The 21705-nt window shown below is 43.7% G+C and overlaps 1 protein-coding gene across 1 annotated transcript; it reads left to right on the top strand.

Moving 5' to 3' along the window:
- The first annotated feature begins 7781 nt into the window (after nt 1-7781).
- LOC111143704 (regenerating family member 4) lies at nt 7782-19623 on the top strand. The gene is made up of 5 exons (XM_022497528.1): nt 7782-7848; nt 10541-10638; nt 14196-14333; nt 15931-16036; nt 19556-19623. The coding sequence occupies exons 1-5, from the start codon at nt 7782-7784 to the stop codon at nt 19621-19623; spliced, it is 477 nt and encodes a 158-aa protein (XP_022353236.1).
- Nucleotides 19624-21705: the final 2082 nt, after the last annotated feature.

Below are 21705 nucleotides of genomic sequence, written 5' to 3'. Positions count from 1 at the left end.
TCTATGTCACCAGTCCCCCACATCAGAGATGAGTGAATAGGCATAAACTCACTTACCCTCAAAACAAGAGTTTCTTCAGACTAGCTATAAAAGTTAATGAAAACCTCCTCAAGCGACTCATTTTCTCTCTCCCGTTGATAGGACTGGTCCAGTAGCACAGGATGTTGTAGGGCTTGCCTTCAGCTCTGTTCATGGTCAATATCTCAAATATACAAGGATTAAGTCCAACACTAAAAATTTGCTCCCTAAAGGGGAAAGGAGAAACTCTTCCATAGTGGGTTTTTTTTTTAATAATAAGAATTTATGCTGTTTTCTTAAGATTTAGAATTGGAAAAAATTTCAAGACTTGCTTTCTTGTTATAGTCATTTCATGTTTTTTCCAAATCCCTCTACCAGACTTCCATTTTTCACATTCCCCTAAAGCATTTTTCTTTGATCTCTCTCACACTCACCATCCCATTTGGTGCTCCCACTGCCCATGACTGGCTGAGGTTATTTTCTTATGCTGATTTAATAGTATTGATATGTTTAGATGTCAAAAAATAATTGACCCTTTCAAAAAACTTCCAATAGGCATCAACAGCAAAGTAGAAATTGTTCACTAATTAAAATGGGTAAAGCTGCCATCCCAAAGCTGGAGGTGATTTATTCTTGACTTCAGATGAAGAAGCAGTGACTCTACTCTTTGACTCAGAATGGCTTTCATCCGTCACTTGAAGAGGAAGGCCACGGGATCGCTGCCATCCGAGCTTCAGTCAGGGAAACTAGAATCAGAAAACTGTGGATATGACAAGGATTATTTACTGAAGTATAACCTAGGTGTCAGATTGGAGATCAAATTGAATTTGACTCAAATCTAAGCTGTACAGTTTTCTCCACAAACTCCCCACAATTCCTTCAAGTTCTTGGGACTTATTTCTGCAAAGTTTCTTTCTGCCTCTAAGCTTCCTCAAAAATAGGAACAATTTCTCCCTTCTTTCACATCAGTCTGTTTCTATAAGAAACCCTCTCCTGTCTTCTTGGTTTCACTTGGTGGTAGCCACTAACCAACCACATGAGGTGTTTACATTTAAATGTAGTTGACAAAAAGTATATAAAATTTAAAATTTTATTATAAGATTTAATTTTAAAATTATATAAAATTTAAAATTCAACTCTTTATTCACACCAGCCATATTCCAAGTGCTTGATGGCCATATGTGGTTAATGGCTGCCACATTAATAGCACAGATTAGGACATGTCCCATCCTTCAGGGCAGTTGTACTAGTGGGCCATGAATTGATGAGACTTACTGAATATTTGTGAACGCAGGCCAAGAGGTCATATTTTTATTTTCCATCAGAAAATTCAATTTGATTTAAGCATTTTTAACCACCCTCATCTTTTCAGAAATGTACCATCTATCTATGGAGATACACCAATGTGTATGTTTTCCCTAGGAAGAGTCTTTTAGGAAGTAAAGTAGAATCACTTCATAGATGAAGGCAAAATGCTTCAAGAAAATGTAGAGTAAGAATTCTTGCAAAAGAGGAAAGAAAACATTTCCCTCTGAGAATGAGGTGAATGTCTTCGGGAAAAAAAAAAAAGAAAGAAAGAAAGCAAAACGCAACACAAAACAAAACTTTTGTTTATGGGAAAAAGAAAGGCATGAGTGAGTCTGCTTGTCCTCTAGAAGGAAACACCTAAGAAAAAGAGGGGCAGGTTTGGAAGCCTCTATTCTTTCTTAGGTATTGGTCAGTTTAACACTAAAACCTCCTGAGCATAAGATTGTGGAGATGAGTTGGTGTGATCTCAGACTCGAAGTAGCTTAAAGATTGATTAGGAAGACAGGCAGAAAATAGAATTTAAATATAAGCATGTGGTCTGTAAGCACAAGAGAGGCATCTCTGCTGTCCAAGAGTAGAATAAGGAGAAACTTCAAGTCGGGAACAAAACCAAGCTAGCTGGGGACCAGATTGGTGATCTTTTTCTTACCTCTTGTTGTCTTCCCCACAGCACCTATCCCCCAACCCAGGATCCTTGCACTTAATAACATTCAAGGTTTGTTGAATTAATTAATTAAAAGACAAATAAACATGACCAAACAAATAAAAAGAAGAGTATTGCAAAAAGGGGGAATGACACGGAAAAAGGCATAGAGGCATGACTTGTGTGGTTTCCAGGAAATACTGATGGGGTGTTGATGGTGGTCAGACATGAGTGGAGTGAGCCCCAGTGCCAGAGACTAGAGTCACAAAAGGGGCTAAGAGGGGAAGGTTTTTCCTGCTGTCCTAAAAATTTGGATAGAGGAAGGGCTCAATTTTACTATTTCCTCATAAATGTAACAACATCAAGTTTGCATTGTATAAATAGTATTCTGGAAATACACAGACTCAAATGAAAATTTTCTCTTTTTTTATCTTAAAGATGTACTTCTTTATTTGAGGGGGTGGATAGAGTGAGAAGGAGAGGGAATCTCAAGCAGATTCTGCACTGAGCCTGGACCCTGACACAGAGCTCAATCTCAGGACCCTGAGATTATGACCTGAGCACAAACCAAGAATCAGAGGCTTAACTGACCGTACCACTCAGGTCTTCTCAAATGAAAATTTTCTAATCAAGTAAATTTAACTAGCACCAGACCTTAGAAATGAAATTTTAACTTTACTCCAAACTCTTAATTCCTGTTGTCGTTGTCTGATATTTTAGACCCAACTTGAATTAAGAATAAAAACTAAAAGTCACTAGGAATCTTATTCTAAACATTAGAATTCTTATTTAACATCAATACCTATCTCTTTATTTTACCACATTCTCTTCTTCAGGGATTATTTTATTTTTTTCCAAAAGACATGCTTGAGCAGTAATCCCAGTAGCAGACTATGGACAATATCCTTTCTATGTTTTTATAATTTTCACTTGTCTTAATTTCATGCTCCCCTCCTTCATTGATTGTTTGGGTGGGAATATAGTTCTGGGTTGAAAGTTGTTTCCCTTCACACTTTTTATTTATTTTTATGTTATTTATTTATTTGTTTATTTTTATTTATATATTTTCATTTATTTCCCTTCCATTTTTATTACTCTGCTATGGTGCTATTCTGATCCTAGTTTTGGAGGTAATTGCTGATTTGCCATTTTAGGGTTCTCTCTAAATTTCATGTATGATGTGCCTACATATAGAAAAATTCCAAATGTTTTTACTCAGTATTCTAATGGCCCTTTTCAGTTCAGATAGTTCTTGAGTCCTCTGTATTCTTACATTCCAAAGTTTTATGTGGGTTCCTTCAATGTCCTCTCTTGGAGCTAACTAATGGGGGAGATTCAGTGTAAGATCTCTTAAAGTCCTAGGAGCCTTTAATCCTCTTGTCTTATCTCCTTCTTTTCCCTCTTTCATATCAAGACTTTAAAATTTTTATATCGTGACATGAAGCTAGCAGAGTGAGGGTTAGGGTTGGGAAATTTCCTTGGGCATATACTTTGTCAAAACTTTTCTCTCTTGCATCTGGACCAGCGCTTTTGAACTCAAAAGGCTTGGAATTAATATCTTTGTTCTTTATTATGTCAGGAAGCAATGATGATTCCCACCCAGCTGCCTAAAGGGGAAAAGGCTGTGTTTAACAGGTAGTATAAAAAACAAAATTCATCTGGTAATATCCTACCACATACACTTAGGAAACTGAGGTGCAGAGAGGTTCAGGAGCACGCCGAATGTTCCGCAGCAAGTAGGTAACAGGAGTAGGACCTGAACCCACATCCACCAGAAGCCAGGCCCTGTGTTCTTTCCCCAGAGCATCATCAGAATGGCTGAGGTTCTCTACGGTACACTTTGTACACCATGGAAACATGACTTTCTCTTGTCCTGCCATGGATGTATACACAGGTTGGAAAAAGCTGATGGCAAAAAGCCCGAGTAGCATTGTAAAAATAACCTTGAGCTGAGAGGAAGAAAGCCCAGCTTCTGATGCCAGCTGTACTCCGAACTAGCTGTGCGTATTGAATCATTCCTGGGCTTCTCTGGGCCTCGGGTTCCTCACTGGTAGAGCAAAAGCCCAGGACTTGAGAAATCCTGTTATCCTTCCCAGCCTTAACGTTCTAGTCCGTTGAGGTTGAATGATCTCCAACACCTTCAATGTAGTTTAATTTTTTGCTACCTACACCAGAGAAGGAAATGGTGTTGCCTTTTTCAAATAGGCTATTTTCTTCATTAGACTGTGTGAGTCAGGAAACAGAGAAGGCCAGAGGTCAAGGTCCAGCTCCACCACTGACCAGTATGATGATCCTGATTGAGCAGGCTCTCTACTCTCTCTTAATATCAAGTTTCTTCCATGTGAAATGGGGGTATATGTCCTATGTCAGTCCCGGGGATTCTGTTAGGAGCTCAGGTAATGGCTTAGGTGGAAACACTGTATCATAAATTATTGTATCACTGTAAGCTATTTTGACATAATTGCCCTCCATTAGGTCAAGATTTCAGTGCCTTGTTCCTGAGGAATAAGGAGAAGGAGTTAAACCAGGTATTTGAGGAATGGGGTGCATGCTGAGGTGGATGGGGTTGGTGTCTTAAGGAGGAAAGTCTGTATGGACCCCTCAAGCACACCCCAGGGGTGCATAAACTTACATCCAGGCCTGGTGGCAAATCGTTTCCGCAAAGATAGACACATCCTGATTCTCCAGAGTTGAAGTGGGGCATCTTTATAGAAAGGAAAGAGAAATTAAGGAAATTGACAGTAAAAAGAGATAAAAAGATTGACAGAAGGGGCGCCTGGGTGGCTTAGTTGGTTAAGAAGCTGCCTTTGGCTCAGGTCATGATCCCGGGGTCCTGGGATCCAGCTCTGAGTTAGGCTTCCTGCTCAGGGGGAAGCCTGCTTCTCCCACCCTTCTGCCTGCTGCTCTCCCAGCTTGTGCTCTCTCTCTCTTTCTATGTCAAATAAATAATAAAATCTTAAGGAAAAAAAAAAGATTGACAAGGAAAAAAAGGTAAATACGGGGAGAGAAGACTATCTTCTAACAGATTACAGGATGTTGTCAGTTTTGATAAGGTGGGATGGAAAGGAAAGACTATTTACAAATAAGGAGGGGTTCTTTTCCCTTCTCTCACGCACTCACTTTGACTACAGATAAGACTTTTATGGATGGGTTATTACTTCAAGCAGTACTGTTGCTCTATGATTAAAACAAGGGCCATATAATTCCGGAAGCAAGAAGATATAAGAACTCAATAAACTGCCTGGGATCTCTCAGGACACCGAAGAAGGCAGGGGTCCTCAAACCCTTGAGGGCTGACCAGGTAGGTAATCTCCATCCATTTGAGGGCAGAAGGCTTTCTTTGAACATCTGTTTTCTTCTATCAGCTTTTCACTGGGCCAGAAGTGACAAGCTCTGGGTCTAATGATGTTAGTCATGCTTTGTGCTGCTGGTTTTTTTACTTGAACTATGCATTTCTTTCTTCTCTGTCTGTAAAGAGCGTTGCCTTTGGTGTCAGCATCGGGTTAAATCCTGGCTGTGAAATCTAGCAGCTGTGAAACTTTGGGAGAGTTCCTTAATCTCAATGAAGTGTGTGTTTTCATGTGTAAAATAAGTTAATGATAACTACAAGGCAGCCTAGTTATGATTAGATTAGGTGACATGCGAGCATCCCATGATTGTCAGTTTGTTAAGATCCACTTACGGATTATCCCAAAAGATACTCTACCTCCCTTCCCCCCAGATAGTTGGTTGGACAGAGAAGTCCTTGCTGTTTGTGTCTTAAGGGGGTTGGAGGACATTGAACATACCTCCATCACCTTCTGAAGGGAGGTTCGTTAGAGAAGCGCAGGGCTAATACAATGATGTAAAATGTTTGGGAGCTGGGGGTCCATCACAATCTTCATCGTTTGGTTTCCTTCTTTATTCACACTGTGTTGGAGTGCTTACATGGACCTGTGTAGAATATCCAGGAAAGTTTGAACATTATGTTCCATCATTCCCCTTAAGCAATCTATTATTTGATAGTTAGAATATGTATTCTGATTGTTGGATCATAAAGCATGCTCAAGGGAAGATTCAATGAATCACTCATCCTAATAATTATTAGGGAAAAAAATCTTGGACCCAATTCATATGCTTACACTAAAATAAACACCAGATGGATGAAAATAAAAGAGAATATGGGTAGATATTTTAATCTTATGTGGATGGTAATGACACATTTTTCTGATATAAAGTCCAAATGTTTAAAGGAGAAGGTAAATATGACAGTTTTTGAAATTTTCAGTGTGACAAAAGATATAAAAAAGAATCTTGGAACACTGAAAAAAACAAAATTAAATTTAAAAAGAAATAAAAAGTATTTTAGTATTAATATTAAAATATTTAATATAAAATATTTAAAATTAATATTAATATCAAAGTATTAATATTAAAATATTAATAATATATGAAAAACAACAAATGCACAAAAATGGCCCTACAGATTTCTGAGAAAAAAGATAACAGTCAAACAGGAAAAATGTGCAAAGGTATAAACCAAAAATTTAACAAAAAATTTTAAAAATCTAATCAATCATTATATAAAAAGATCTTCAACTTTTTATATATCTTGAAAAAAATTTTTAATTATTAATTTAAGTAATATAATTATGAATATTTAAAAAATACTAGTCAGTGAGATTTTTCTTATTATGCCAAAATTAGCAAGAAAAAAATGGATAAATTGGGTGTTCCTTGAAGTCTGGGGGAACCAGCATTGCTGTCTATGTGCTATTACTGGAATGTATGGAACAGCCAATCCAGAAGACATTTTAGCTAAGGGTATCAGTGTGACAACGTGCATGTTCTGTGAAGTCACAGCCCTGTGTATGTGCATTTATACTAAAGAGAGAACCAAAACTGCATAATAGTTACTCAAGGGGAGAAGGTTCATTACAGTTGATCAGTTTCTGAGCAACAAAACCAGGTATCAGAATTCTATGACTCGACTTATATAAAGTGCTGCGCAAACCAACACATAGACATATGTACATAGAAAGATGTCCATAAGCTATTCACTAAATTGTTTATCTCTGGGAGATAGAATTTACTTCCTATTTTCCAGTCTGTCACGGATCTTTTAATAGTTCATGTACTGTCTGGTGATGGGGAAGATAATAAAGTCATTTTCTTTAAAAAAAAAAAAAAAATGCGGTTATACCTAAGCGTGAAGGAAAGAGGGTTGCCAGGAGTCAGGATATCTAGTTGTAGCTGTGTGACTAGGAACAAGCCACTTAATACCCATAGACCTCAGGTCCTCTCATCAATAAATGTGAGTATTGGACCATATATGCCCCTTTAATGCTAACACAGACAAATTCGCTCTTGCGACTGACTTGATTTGATTGAGTTGACTCAATAGAAAGTCCATTACCGCCCCATCTGTGCGAAAGCGTGCCTTAGGCGCCCTCTTCTGGTCCTTCTGAGAATAGCAGGAGCAGACTCTTCGCAATGGACCAAATGCTTTCCTCCAGACTACTAAACTCTTCAACCCAACACAGTTAGGTCTCTGGCGCTGGACCAGAGGCCTTGCAGTGACATAGATTAAATACCCCTAATCTCTACAGTTATCTTGAGAGTCCCTTGATTGTATAATCTGGGTTCATCCAGAAAATTATTTTTTTTTCCTCCATATGTGATTTGCCATCTAAATTCTGGGTCTGTCTCACCCACTGTGTTCAGATTGCAGATTCAAGCAAATCCAGGAACTTCGAGGGAAAACTCACACGGTCTCTGCGACCCTTACAGGAGAGGTTTCCGAAGCACTTCAGCTTCCCCGGAGAAGAGGAAGATGACCCCCCAAAGTATGCGTCTGTTCCTACTGCTGAGCTGTGTAGCCAGCACTGAAGTCCTGGGAGGTATCAGTCATTCAGCCGAAAGTAAGCTGACAGCCAGTGTTCGCGCAACACACTGACTCAGCCCTCCACTCGCCCACATGATGTTTAGGTGCTGCAGGCAATAAATATCAAAGACAGGAACGAAGGACAAGGTCATGTGGGGAAAATCACAAGGACTGTAGAATCAAACAAATCCAACCTCGTGTGGTTGTGAGCCATAGGGAAATTATCAACTCAATGTCAGTTATGATCATTATTTTACAAGTTTCTGGTGAAGGGTGGAGATAATGTATTTAAAGCATCTATCACCTAGCGGTTGGTGAGCGAGACTAGAATTAGAGCTCCCCAACATTCATGCATCGTTTTCCCATTTGAACATACCAGCAATTTGGTTTACAAGGGACTTAGAGCCTTATTGGAGAGATGGGTCCTACACCCATGTAGACCCAGCATCAAGTACAAAGTAACATGTCAACAAGGTAGGAATCAATACCCTAAGATCTTCCAGAGGAGAAAGCAGGAAGAAAACTATACACATGAGCTAAAAATACATATCATAGAACACCCAAAATGGAAAGAAATGGAATGTGGGCACATCTTGTATAATGCCTTTGTTCTGTTTACGAAGAAGCTGGGGCCCAAAGGAAGTCTGGACTTGCCCAATATCACATAGCAAGACTACAGGATATTCTGGCTCCCAGTCTGGGGTGCCTCTCAGAGTCCCACATGGCCCTGTGAGGAAAACCATGCCTGAGCATGTATATAACCTGGGGAATACTTTGGCCAAGGGGAGATGCACTGGGAGGACAAAGGAAGAGAAGCAGTGTTCTTTAGGCCTCATAGGTGTCCGTGGATCAAGGTCTGTGGTCCTTGCCTTAGTCCCCTTTGTGCCAAAGGCTCTCTGCCCTCTACCCCACGCCAACTGCCAGCCACCAGTTCTCTCAATCTTTATGGCTGCTCCGCACCTGGGGGATTCAGCCACTTTCTCTAAGCCATGCTAGAGTATGAAAGAAGCAGCCCCCAAGCCCTCCCATGGAGCCACCTAACCAGAGAGTTAGATCCCTGTTGTTTCTTGTTCTGGCTGCCCTGCAGGGACTTGAAATTCACCCAAGCTACACCCTGTGAGTGAGAAACCAATCGCCCTGCTCTGGGACTTCACTAAAGCTCTCTGGTTTCTGTCCCTCAGAGGTGATAGAGCCAGGCCATGCCCACCGGTCACTCCACTGCTCCTCTACAGATCCTGTTCCCCGCTGTAGAGACTTTCTGGGGTTGCTGCATAGGAAGATCCAGCTGGATAGGGCTGTGGGGCTAGGCCACTAGAGCCCTCCATGCTAGCCAGAGTAGGGAGCTTATCTAAAAGCACAGGAGGTCTGGGTGCCTGGGTGGCTCAGTTGGTTAAGCCACTGCCTTCGGCTCGGGTCCTGATCCGGGAATCCCAGGTTCAGAGTCCTGCATCAGGCTCTATGCTCAGCAGGGAGTCTGCTTCTCCCTCTGACCCTCCCCCCTCTCATGCTTTCTCGTGCACTCTCTCTCTCAAATAAATAAAATCTTAAAAAAAAAAATAAAAGCATAGTTAGTCCCTAGGGATTTATAGGCACGGATGAAATAGAACAGGAGAATGGGGCAAACAAGGGACAGTGGTGTCATTTGAGTGGGGAGAGATGAAACGCTCGCTGTGTGACAACAACAATCTGTGGACATCCTTTAGGAGCAGGAGGAGCCCTGCACTCACGTCTAGCCTTGGAGTGCAGCCACAGGGTCACGAAGCCCAAACTTACTAGCCTAGCATTCCCTTCATCATCTAGGCCCTCTGCATTGCCAGTCATCTCCTTGCTTCTTGACCCTTCAGATACTGTGACATGGCCCCCTCACTAAGGCAACTAGCAGGAAGAGATTGTGCTTCTCTCTGTCACAGTTTCCTTAGCATCCAGGCCTAATGATTCTCCTTCTCCTTCCCACCGTGCTTGTCTGAAAGATTCCCTCTACTTAAGGCAAACTTCAGTGTTCATTCTTGCTCTGCACATCTTGTGAGCTTCTGCCCCCATTCCTCTGCTCACCCCCTTGGCCTAACATGTCCCTTCACTACTGACTCACAGCCAAGCTTACCCATCTTCAATTCTGTCCAAGCTGCCACACACACTGTCCTGTGTCCCTCTGGCCCAAAACACCACTCCTTCCTTGTAATGCCTAAAACTGCCAACTTATGCCCCTCGTCCACTCTGGTGCTGCCTCGAATTATGGCTGTTTGACCTTAGGACCAAAGTGAGGATTCTGCCAGTTGCTGAATATGTCTGTTCCAATGGTGCATCCCATAACCAGGAAAGAATCACAGGGTGGGCTGGGGTTCCCACTGGGCCTGCCGTCAAACTCCTAGCTAAAACTACATGGTCACCTGAACCTCCCTAAGCTCTGCTCTGACAGACCACAGTGATGTTTTGAGTCTCCTGGAATTAGTCTCCCAGTTCAGAACCAGTGCCCAGTGATCCTCAAAGAATCCAGTTGTCTCCTTTTCTCCAATGTGCACTTAGCCTTATAAAGACCATAGTTCCCTTTGGGGAAGGCTGAGAGGAAGAGTAATGGCACAAAGTTAGGGGAGCGTGGCAGGGCCCTTCCTCAAGGGTACCCAGCCTCCCCATCATTCTGGAAACTTCACAGCGTGGGACGTGATTGTTTTTGCCATCCTAACTTGTGATGCCCTTTGATGTCTCTGCAGAAATCCTCATGAGACCCAGCTGTGCTCCTGGATGGTTTTATTACATGTCCAACTGCTACGGATACTTCCGGAAGCTGAGGAGCTGGTCTGAGGCTGAGGTAAGAAATCTTGACCCATGCTTGGATGGGTACCTCTAAAGCCAGGGGCCACCCAGAGCTGCTGGTCTCATGTGACTCAGAATTAAGGGTCCTTCTGAGGAGACATTCTGAGGAGTCACGTCCCTGCTGAAATGGGGAGAAGGAGGTGGTGTGTTCCTCTGTTCCTCTCATTCAGTTCTCAAAACATTGCTGGGGCCTGTGATCTATGCCCAGACCCTAGATGGGCTGTCAAGACATAAGAATGAACAAGAAACAGCCATTACCCTCAAGGAGGAAGGACAGAAATATACAAACAGGAGAATGAGAAGATAAAGACCTTTAGAAAGAATCACTGAATTGCTGTACCTGATTTACCAGAAAGACCAGGGTGCAGACAGGCCTGGGGCATGGTCTTCAGAAACCCCTGACAGAAAGGGAAGCAGACTAAACAAATGGAAGGCTTCATTGTCTACACCACCCACAAATGTACTGGTTTTGTTTCACTGAGGCTTTGTCTAGAAGATACCCAAGTAGCCACTCTACCTCAGAGGATTGTGGGGAGCCCATGCTGCTGTCTCTCTGGGTTGTGGTTGTTGAGCTGATGTGACTAGTTGGGGGCACCTTATGGAAAAATGTGGTGTGATCTGGGCCCAGAATGGCCTCAGAATTCTGTATATAACTAACTCAGCAATGACAGAGCACTTACCAAGTAATAGCTATTAGGGATACAAAGTCATCTGTGGCCTTAAAAAGTGCAGGATTGGGATGCCTGGGTGGCACAGTAGGTTAGGACCTGCCTTCAGCTCAGGTTGTGGTCCCAGGGTCCTGGGATCGAGCCCCACATCGGGCTTTCTGCTCAGCAGGGAGACTGCTTTCCCCCCTTCCCCCGCTCTGCCTGCCTCTCTGCCCACTTGTGATCTTCGTCTGTTAGATGAATGGATAAATTCTTTAAAAAAAAAACAAATGTGCAGGACCAGTGCAAGATTGTGTGGTATTTAAACAGAACATTTCCATGCAGTGTGAGCATGACTAACTCTCCCAAGGTCCCACCCAGAGTAACTAGTGGAACAAACCCAGGGAAGTCAGCCCTAATGCAATGCTTTCTGGGCTTACGTGGATGATAGTTACAGAGAGAGAGGGGGAGAGAGCGAGGAAGAAAGAGAGAGAACACTAAATGAAGAAGGGGTTTCCCAGACATTGTTAAATGAAAGAAAGAAAGCTGATGGAAAGCAATGAACTTTTCCTCAATTCTTGAGAAGCAACTGGAAGAAATCTTAGAAGGCCACCCATTCTGCCTGTCTCCAGAGATTCCAACATGAATTCTGCCAACACAAAGGGGAAGATACCTGGAGGACTTGGGAGTAATATAGACATGAGTTTCAATCCTAACAGTGCCTTACAGAGTTAAGTGATACCTCACTTGACTGGTTTTCTTGTTTTAAAATGGGGGTGACAATTCACCCCATGGGCTTCTCAGAAGGATTCCTTAAAATAACTTGCAAAGAGCCTATGGCACATGCTAAGTACTCAGTTGAGGTTCTCAAGACAAAAACAGTCTACACGATTGATCTGGGGCCTTAGCAGAATTAACCGGTTACTCCTGATCAGAATGCAGAGAAAGTGCTGGAAAACTTTACCATGGCCACTGCTGCTAGCTTGACTAGTTGCCAGTACTGAGGGTCAATCTCAGTTCTCGAGAGCCCTGGTATGAAGGGGACCATGAAAATGGTGGGTACATCTTATCTCGGACACGAGAGGCAGAGAGGTCTGGGTTCCAGGCCAAATTCCCTCACTACCAGGAGTTGGAACTTGGAGGAAAAACTCACTGAACCACTTGGAGCCCGTTTCCCTTCTGTCCCAGGAATCCCTGGTGACTGGCACTCTCAGTAAATGTTGACTGGTTCTCTGACTTCCATGCCTCCCAAGTTCGAAAGTCAAATGAAGTTAGGGGTCTGGAAGCATTCTGGTGTCGTGAAGTGGTTGGCAAATGGGAGGCCGGCACAAACACTCAACTCTAACCACATCTCATCATGAGCAGGATACCAAAGGGAAGCACTGGAATAGCAACCACAGCCAAAGCCATGTTTTTATCCAATTAAGTTGTATTAAATTAAGTTTTACCATGTAGGCAGCTCCTGTAACACAACTCCCAAAAAGCATGAAATAAGTGGGTATCTCTATCTAGCTATAAGATACGTACATGTAAAAGTTTGTCTTATTTAATTGAACAGTAAGTTTCCGGTTAGGGAACGGTTATGCCACGTCTTCCATCCAATACCTGAAACAAAAGGGGATTATTATTCAGGAAGTGATAAGAAAAATCCAGATCATGTTCTCTTGCATAGGAATGAAGGCAGCATCTTTGAAGAACAAGAATTTGGGATCAAAAAAGACATACAGCAGCAAAACAAACTTGGGTCTGAGCTGAGTTTTAAAAGTTGCAACAGAGAGATAAGATAGTTCCACGCTCCCACACCAGCCCCTGGTCTGGTTTAACTGGGATGAAGATACTCAAAACCCCAACTAGATTAAATCCTGTGGCTACTGCTGAGGACAAGCAAACAGACAGGCACATTCATCTAGAATCAGAAAGTCATGAGCACGGGATCTTCAATTCTAAACCAACATCTGAGGCATCTCCCCTCTCCTGGAGGGAGCATCACAGATTTTTGGACAATCCACACTATTCCTATCTGGTACCAGATAAAGATAATGTACAGAACACTGTTTACAATTTACAATGTACTATTCTTGTGCAAGATAGAGCCAGAATCATTTCATAATAATTTAATAAATAATAAATGATGTAAAATAGAATGGACATCAAACTTGGGAGTTATGTAGACCGGGGCTCTATTCTTGGGCAACTCAGTCTGACACACTTTTCTGATCATGCATTTCCACCATAAGCTACAGGTGGGTTCTACTTCCTGAGATCGGTGTGAAGATTCAATGGGGGTAGCGTGTTGAGGTGTTCATCATTTTGGAGGTGCTCCATGAAGAGCACTGCCCTATTCTCTCTGCTGTGAGATGCATCCTGATCACATCTAAACACCTCCGAAATCAGTGTTCCCTTAAAGAAAGTGGCACTGATTTTTTCTCTTTCTTTTCTAGTGGAACATGAAACAAAGGGCATATTTTATAATTAGTGATTTCTTAGGTTTGTTGAAATGCAGAATTAGAATATTTAATTATAGCCATTATATCCCTACACAAGTCCATTGCATAGCAGAGTGATTATTTCTTCAACTTCACAGATAAGCATTGAGAGCCTCAGAGAGGTCATGTGACTTGTCAAGGTCACATACAGTAACTTGAGGCAAGACCAGGAGGACCCCAGGCACGTCCACGGACCCTAAAGCTCACGACCTTGCCTCCAGCTGCCTCTTCCTCTGAGACCCCACACTTGGGGCAATTGTGTTTTCTCCTCTGGAGACAGGCAGAGTCATGGGGTATAGATCTCAACTTCTGGAGCAGGTGGGGCTGCGCACTCCCTGTTGCTTGGTGCACTGGGGTTCTGGGGTGAGGATGACCCTTTTAAAACTCAAGAGGTGATTAGCACGACATCTGGCCCACAGCTCGAGTGTCAGTCCCACGGAAACGGAGCCCACCTGGTGTCTCTCCAGAATGCAAATGAAGCCTCCGTGGTAGCGAACTACATAATTGGCTACCAAAGAATCCAGCCCGTGTGGATCGGCCTGCACGACCCAGAAAAGGTAAGGTCAGACTTGGTCCACAGAGGCCCCCTGCAGAAAGCCGGATAGATAGCCCCTAGCCTGGGAAATAGCCTCCAGCCCTACTGACAGGGGCATGGGTTGTGGGTCTCCTTCAGTCACTGCCTCTGATCTGCCAAAGCCTCAAGCTGTGGGTCTCCCTTCTGTCCCTCTGTGGAGGAAATTATTTCAGTGGCATCGTTTTATAGAACTTGTATCTAAATAAATTCCTTCCAAATCTTAGAACACCCCATGACCGGCTTTTCAGAGCCTTAAAAAATGTTTGTAAGTATATATAGGTATATATACCTATATATGTGTGTATACACACACACCCACACATATATTTATATATAAACACACATACACACTACACATGCACGCATGCACACACACACCCCTGTTAGGGGACCCAGCTTAATAATACTCATTAGATCTTGAGTTAAAGTTAGGAAATTTCAGCCAAGCTTTTTCCTAGATGCTACTGTGTTTTTCACGTCATCCATAACTTTTTTCCCTTGTTTCACTTTCCATCACTACCTCCTTGTAAAGAATGGCATGTGAGGTCTTTGGGCTGGTCGCAGAGGTATGTGGGATCTGCAGTTTACAGATTCTTCATGGTGCTTCTATCATTAACCCAAACAGACATCAGAAACGCAAGAAGAAATCTCCAGTTTCTTGCCAAACTTTGCCATAGATGTTGCCAGTATTTTATACAATTCATTATACATTTTTATGTATTCACATTGCTATCAATCAGAACTCTCTCCTTCAGAGTCCAGACAAATATTTACACCTATTTATACCAGATTTGTTTTGGTAATTTACTTTTCTACATTCATAACTGAAGAGAGTAAATAGCTCATAAAACCCTTTAAAAATTTGTGCAGTGTCTCTAGTTATCAAAGAAATGCAAGTTAAAATAGCAATGTAACTTGACTTGTCAGATTACCAAGCTTTTGCTTAATTATTCAATGTTATTAATTATTAAGCTTACCCTTAATGCCTACTATTTTTAGGGATATAAAGAAATTGTCCAGTAGATGGGATTTAAATTCCTACAACTGAAAAGTGCTTGGAAAGTAGTTTGACCATGTATATCAGTACCCTCAACAAATGATATCCTTTAACTTCTTCATTCTGCTTTCGGGTTTCTATCCTAAGAAGTAAGTTTAAGTACAGAAACAGCTCCAGGAACAAAGTTGTTCATGGCAGTATTCTTTATAATGGGAGTAAGTTGGAAACAATGTAACTATCATCAACAGAATTAAGGCAAATTCTAGTACATCATTACCATCTAAAAAAGTTTAGGAAGCAAGATGCACCATTGAAGAGGTATTTTCAAGATCATCTCATGTTAGCACGTAAAAATACTGTGATCCAGAAAAATGTTTACACCAGAAGGAAATAGGCCAAAACGTTGGCGTTTTCCTCTCACTGATTAAGTGGGGTGAGTTTTCCATGTTCCATTCCGGTGCACATTTCTGGGCTTCCCCAGTTTTTGCAGTGACACATTTTTACAAGTTTCCAAGTGGCTGGAGGGGAGCGCCCAGCAGGGAGGCCTGCAGACTGACTGTCTTCCATCTCTGGTCACCGGCAGAGACATCAGTGGCAGTGGATTGATGGAGCCTTGGATACATACCGGAGCTGGTCTGGAGCATTCCAGCGTGGGAACAAGTACTGTGCAGAGATGAGCTCCAAGACCGGTAAGTTCTCCCGCACTGCCCATTGCCTCTTCCTGAATCCCAGCTCCTGCGCTTCACCTGTAAGAGCAAAAATGGAATCTGCTCCCCATCCACCCATCTGCACCAGCGACTCTGTTTCTACAGGACAGCGGTCTTGCCGCGGACATGGTGGACCAACCTTCAGTCAGCTGTGACTGCTTCATAACCTTGGCCATACCCAAGGTCCAGCTGTTCAGTTATTTACTTAATACGTTCTTTAAATCCACTCACTTTTTCCCTTAAATACATTTATTTTTAAATGCTACTATGTTCAAGCCATGAGCAAGGAAGATGTCACACTGTAGGAAACCCAGACTACCGGGTGCAAAAATAGAGGACCCTTTGCCGGCTTCTTGATGGTTAGGGGTGCCTGGGAGACCTCCTCTTTACCTGAATTCTGCCCTTTTGTTTGTTGCCCTGAGTTTTGTCCCCAAAGTGCAGGGCCCAGAACCTCAGAGGCAGGCTGCGCAAATTCATATGAGTCTCCTTCTTTCTCTTGTCTGCTTTCATTCCTTGCTTTTTATGTTAATAGAGTTTTGGGGGCACCTGGGTGGCTCAGTGGGTTAAGCCTCTGCCTTCAGCTCAGGTCATGATCTCAGGGTCCTGGGATCAAGCCCCGCATCAGGCTCTTTGCTCAGCAGGAAGCCTGCTTCCCCCTCTGTCTCTGCCTACCTCTCTGCCTACTTGTGATCTCTCTCTGTCAAATTTTAAAAATAAATAAATAAATAAAGTAGAGTTTTCGACCTTTGTAGCTATGACATTTGGGGCTGGATAACTCTTCATAATGAGGGCTGTCATCATAGGTTTAGGATACCCTGGCCTCTAACCATTAGACGTCAGTAGAACCACCCCTCCCCACCACAAGTTGTTTCCACCAAAAATGTCTCCAGACATTGCTAAATGTCCCTTAGGGGCAAAATCATATTTAATTTTTTGAGAACCACAGCAGGTAAGTGGTATGGAAGATCTCCGTTGTAAAACAAGAAAACAGATTATCAGAGATAAAAGAGGCTACTTGATGCCAAAGACAACATCCTGGTGGGTTTAAAAGTTCCCAAGGTGTCACCAGGACACCCCTCCAGGCAGGAAGTCGGCCTGGGAAAGGCCTGGATGGAGGACTCAGGGACATGAGGCAGCGTGGCTCTCGTATGAGGAATAAAGCTTATGTGCACAAAAAAGAGTGGGAAAACTTTCCTACAACAAAGGATGAATGGTAGATGGAAGGCACAAATCTGAGGCCACGTCTAGACCCTTCATGATAAGAGGGTCTCCTTACAGATGACGGAAGGACTTCTCACAGACTTGCAGAGAACACAACCACTGCTGTGAAAGACTCAGGACAGCCCAGATGGAAGGAACACAAGTGAGACCAATAGGTAGAAGCTAACAAAATGTGGATTTCTGTCTAAATTAAGGGGAAAAAATTTGAACAATTAGCACTACCCAAAAATCGAATGGGCTACCCCCAGGAAGTAGTGAGAATCCCATCACTAGAGTTAACCAAGTGAAAGTGGACAACTGTAGCTGCTAAAATCGCTTCTAAAGAAGCTCGAAGGCGCAAGGAGAATCGATTGAGGAACACTTTTAAAATACAAATTCCAGTCATCATTTTGGACCTACAATATCCGCAAGTCTAGGACTGCAGGCTGGACCAGCTTTGGGGAAGCCATGGACTAAATGCCCTCCAGAGTCCTTCTCCTGACTGAGATTTCAACAGGACCAAGTTCTCAAACACAAGTCTTTCCCATTGGTCCACGTTCACCAGAGCAAGTTTCTAGGAACGAAGCCACTTGAGTGGGACCCGGAAACCTGACGTCCTCCTGAGAACACTGATCTTTCAGACTCTCTTCCTTTCCCGGGCTCATTCAGCCCAGCTCTCAGCGGCCAGAAGTGCTCAAGCCAGAAGAACACGAGGAACAAAACAAGGATTAGCGAGAAACTGGTGGAGGAGAGAATTTTTTGGAGGAGATGCCATCAGTGTCATTTTATATTTGTGTAACAGATTTAGCCCCACCAAATTGGGGGCTGAATATTTTCTTTAAGACTCAAAAGACTAATGTAAGATTAATGCATCAAAACACAGCCACACATACACATCCCATGTGTGATGGAACTTGTTCCTCTGTTCTATCTATTTTGAACGACCCTTCCCGGGCATTTTGTCCCATTGGTTCTTCTCCTACCCTCTCTGACTCCCTTTCTGCAGCACAGTGGAACTCTCTTATGACTCTGGCAAATCGCACTTCCCAGCACTTTCTGACATTTCTACCGGTCCTCTCTGACACATTTAATAACGATAATGAGGGTGTTACTATTTAGAGAGAAATTTCATATCCACTGGAGTTGGGGTCAAGATCATGGGCTCTGCATTCTGAATGCCTGGGGTGGGATTCCAGTTCCTCCATATAGCTGTGTGACCTGGAGCAGATTTCCTACTTCTCTGTGCCTCAGTTGCCCCGCCATAAAAAGGGCAAACCAAGAGTACACATTTTCTGAATACGTACAAGGGGAGGTGCTTCTCCCAGTGTGGGGTAAGCTCATGGTTCTTGCAACCTGGAGGGGAGGGCTGTGGTCGCCTCCACACACCTCTCTGGTGTTGAGGAAGGAGAAGGCACCAGGGCGGGACCCGCATGTCAGAGGCAGGCAGATGACGAGTGACTCTGTGTGTAACCACAGCTGGACCGCTCCTGAAAGATATTTCACTTTCAAAAGACCACCTCCTCCTTGCTCTGGGTTCTTCCTCATGAAGGGATGGCCTGTGGGCCGAGACTGGCTCTGCGGCTTCCAATTCTTCGATTTTCAAACAAGCACTGCTTAGTGCCTCAGCTGTGAACTTTGGAGAAATCACCGTCGCATCCTCACAGTACCCTGTTTCAAATACAAAGGACGCCCACTTTTTGTGGATTCATGTCAAGCTCTGCCTTCCCTCAGAAGGGATGCTGGCATGTGGCTTCTGCAATTGTAGGTGACATTTAAATTATTTTTCTTTCTGGGAACAAAGTTAGTACCGGTAGGACTGTCTGGTTCTCCAGAGAGACAGAAGTTACAGGATGCACATGTAGACAGAAAGATTTCTTTCAAGGACGTGGATCCTGCAATCGTTGGGCTGGCAGAGCTGATGTGCGCAGGGCGGGCCCCGCAACTAGAGACCCCCACAACCACTCACATCGTGGTGCTGCATCAGAGGCACTTTGGACGCAGAATTCTTTGCTCCTTGAAACTCCGTCTTTTCACTGGATGATTCCCTGCATTATGGAGGGTCCACCGCTTTACTCAGAGTCAACTAATTTAAATACTAATCACAGCTTAAAAAAATAATCCCTCACAGCCACATGTAGGCTGGTGTTTGTCCCAACACCTGGGAACACACCCCAGCCCAGGCGACACAGGAAATGAACCATGGCAGTACCTTCCCGGGTGTTCCAGGCAAAATCCTCAGGTGACGCGGGTACATGCAGTACAGATCCAGATGGATTTCACTGTTTGTTTATTGTCTTACAGATTTTTTGACCTGGGAGAGCAATGAATGCAGCAACCGCCAGCACTTCGTGTGCAAATACCGGCCATAGAATGAGCTTCGAGGCTGTGTCTACATCGTGCAAGCCCCTGTCCCCTTCCCTGTGTGCGCGCTGGCTGCATCTCCCCGTCATCTCAGAGTAAACATAGCAGCTGGTGCCCCTGTTGCACTCACTGTTCTAGGTTTATTAGGGGCCAAGTCCTCAACACTAGTATGACAGTGGCTTCTAGCTCTAAAGTCACCCCGGGATGTGTCTCCATGGTCCTCTGCTTTCCTCCTCCACACATCAGGTTGTCTCGGAGTGGGGAGGGGACTGGTGAAGTAGCCGGGAGTTGGGTGGTCAGGGGTAAATGTTTGAAGACAGGAGGAGGAACCTCAGGAATGAGCCTCCAGCCCCCTTCAGCTTCTGCACCCCTCTGCCCTATCTCTAGTGCCCACATTCTCCTGCTCAGACATCTGCTCACTTTTCCCTTCGCCATGGGGAATCTTTACTGGTAGGGTCCGTATCAGGCTGACGTGGACCATCAATTCCAGGGCCATCTTTTAATAAATAGCTGTCTGCACAGAAGATCGCTCTGTTCCACTTCGGTAGCGATGGGAATGAAAAAGTGAAATAAGACTCAGAAAACATACCCATGTGTTTCTTCATCTCCTTCCTCAAAGTCCCTGCCTTTTCTCAGAATAGCCCCCCTCCAACCCACCCCAGCTGCAGCCCTGGTCTGACCAGAGGAGAGAGGGAGGCCACGTGCCTAGCCAACCTCTGTGTGGGGGTGAATGGGTGGGGGTTATTTAAGCATGAGTACAGCAACTGAGGAAGGAAGATAAGAATCACAGCTGGTGCCTGGTGCCGCCTTGGGCCTGATGTTCCTCTCTCCTCAGCCACTAACAACCCCGTCACCTTGCTCAAGTATCTTTGCCTGGTGAGGTTTGAGATCCCCTATGAGAGGTTGCCCCAATACTCAGAAGGTAATTTTTCCCTCATACAGATTTGTGACTCCCTAAATCAGGAATCTACTTGGCCAAGTAAGAAGAAATGATATGGACTTGACAATTACAGAAAATGTGGCTTTGATGTGATCATATCTGCCTTTCTTAGAAGCACCAGAGAGGAGAGGACATGTGGCCACGCAGTTCAGGCTAGGTGGATGGCCATTGGCTTCCCTTATGTTGCTCTGCCAACCAGTCAACACGGAGTCTTATACCCAAAACTGAGAACGCTCCCCTGCTCCCCTGTAACCTTAGCAGGCTAAGACCAGCTGTCACATGCTGGCAATGAGGAGAAGAGAAGTGAACAGACAGAACTGGCCCTCTCAAGTCACTCCCCCACTTCTTTCTCCCTACCCCCACACTCTTGTCACTCTTTTGGTAACCAAAGAGGAAGACATCAGAAGTAATGTGCTGCTCCCTCTTCTTCTTCTTCTTTCTTCTAAGATTTTATTTATCTATTTGAGAGGGAGAGAGAGAGAGTATGAGCAGGGGGAGGAGCAGAGGGAGAGGGAAAAGCAGACTCCCTGCTGAGTTGGAAGCTGGTTGCTGGACTTAATCCCAGGATCCTGGGATCATGACCTGAGCTGAAGGGAGGTACTTAACTGGCAGCCACCCAGGTGTCCCTGTGTTGCTCCTTCTACGTATGAAAAGCTTGTTAACCCACAGGATAAATGTCTTAATTGTGGGAGCTCAGGCAAGATGACAGGCAGATGGAAAAGGCCATTCTTTCGAAGCTGATTGTTAGCTTCAGCAAAAACCAGCCACTGACTCCTACGAGTGTTCTGGTCCAGCCACCCTCGGAGAAACAAAGGTATCAGATTCTGTATCAGAGATAGAAGATAAAAAATCTGGAATGTGAGACTGATGGGAGCCATGTAAGAAACTTGCTGGATTAAGCGTCAGATTCTTTGGTATTTCCTGGAAGATTTAACAGAATGTAAAAGAAACATGGATCACAATATCCCAAACAGGAAGAAATTCTCAGTGGCTCCTGACTATGGCACATATGAGAGATAAAAGATACCATAGACCACCTGTGCCCTCTAATTCTTTCATCCTCTCCTGAGGAAAAGGAGTTCATGATAGCAAAGTAAAAAGAAACAAAATAAAAATCCAAAAAGTGACAAATAACATATATACCAACTCA

This window comes from Enhydra lutris, unplaced genomic scaffold (genome assembly GCF_002288905.1).
Source record: "Enhydra lutris kenyoni isolate GAN:26980312 unplaced genomic scaffold, ASM228890v2 scaffoldscaffold9, whole genome shotgun sequence".
NCBI lineage: Eukaryota > Metazoa > Chordata > Mammalia > Carnivora > Mustelidae > Enhydra > Enhydra lutris.
Note: the sequence above shows the minus strand (reverse complement) of the source record. Positions and strands in the feature narration are given on the sequence as shown.

Excerpts from the sequence above, each read along its gene's own strand:
- LOC111143704 (XM_022497528.1), top strand. The coding sequence starts at position 7,782 with ATGACCCCCCAAAGTATGCGTCTGTTCCTACTGCTGAGCTGTGTAGCC. Across the intron at positions 7,849-10,540 it reads CAGCACTGAAGTCCTGGGAG|AAATCCTCATGAGACCCAGC; the intron begins GTATCAGTCATT and ends ATGTCTCTGCAG. Across the intron at positions 16,037-19,555 it reads AGAGATGAGCTCCAAGACCG|ATTTTTTGACCTGGGAGAGC; the intron begins GTAAGTTCTCCC and ends ATTGTCTTACAG.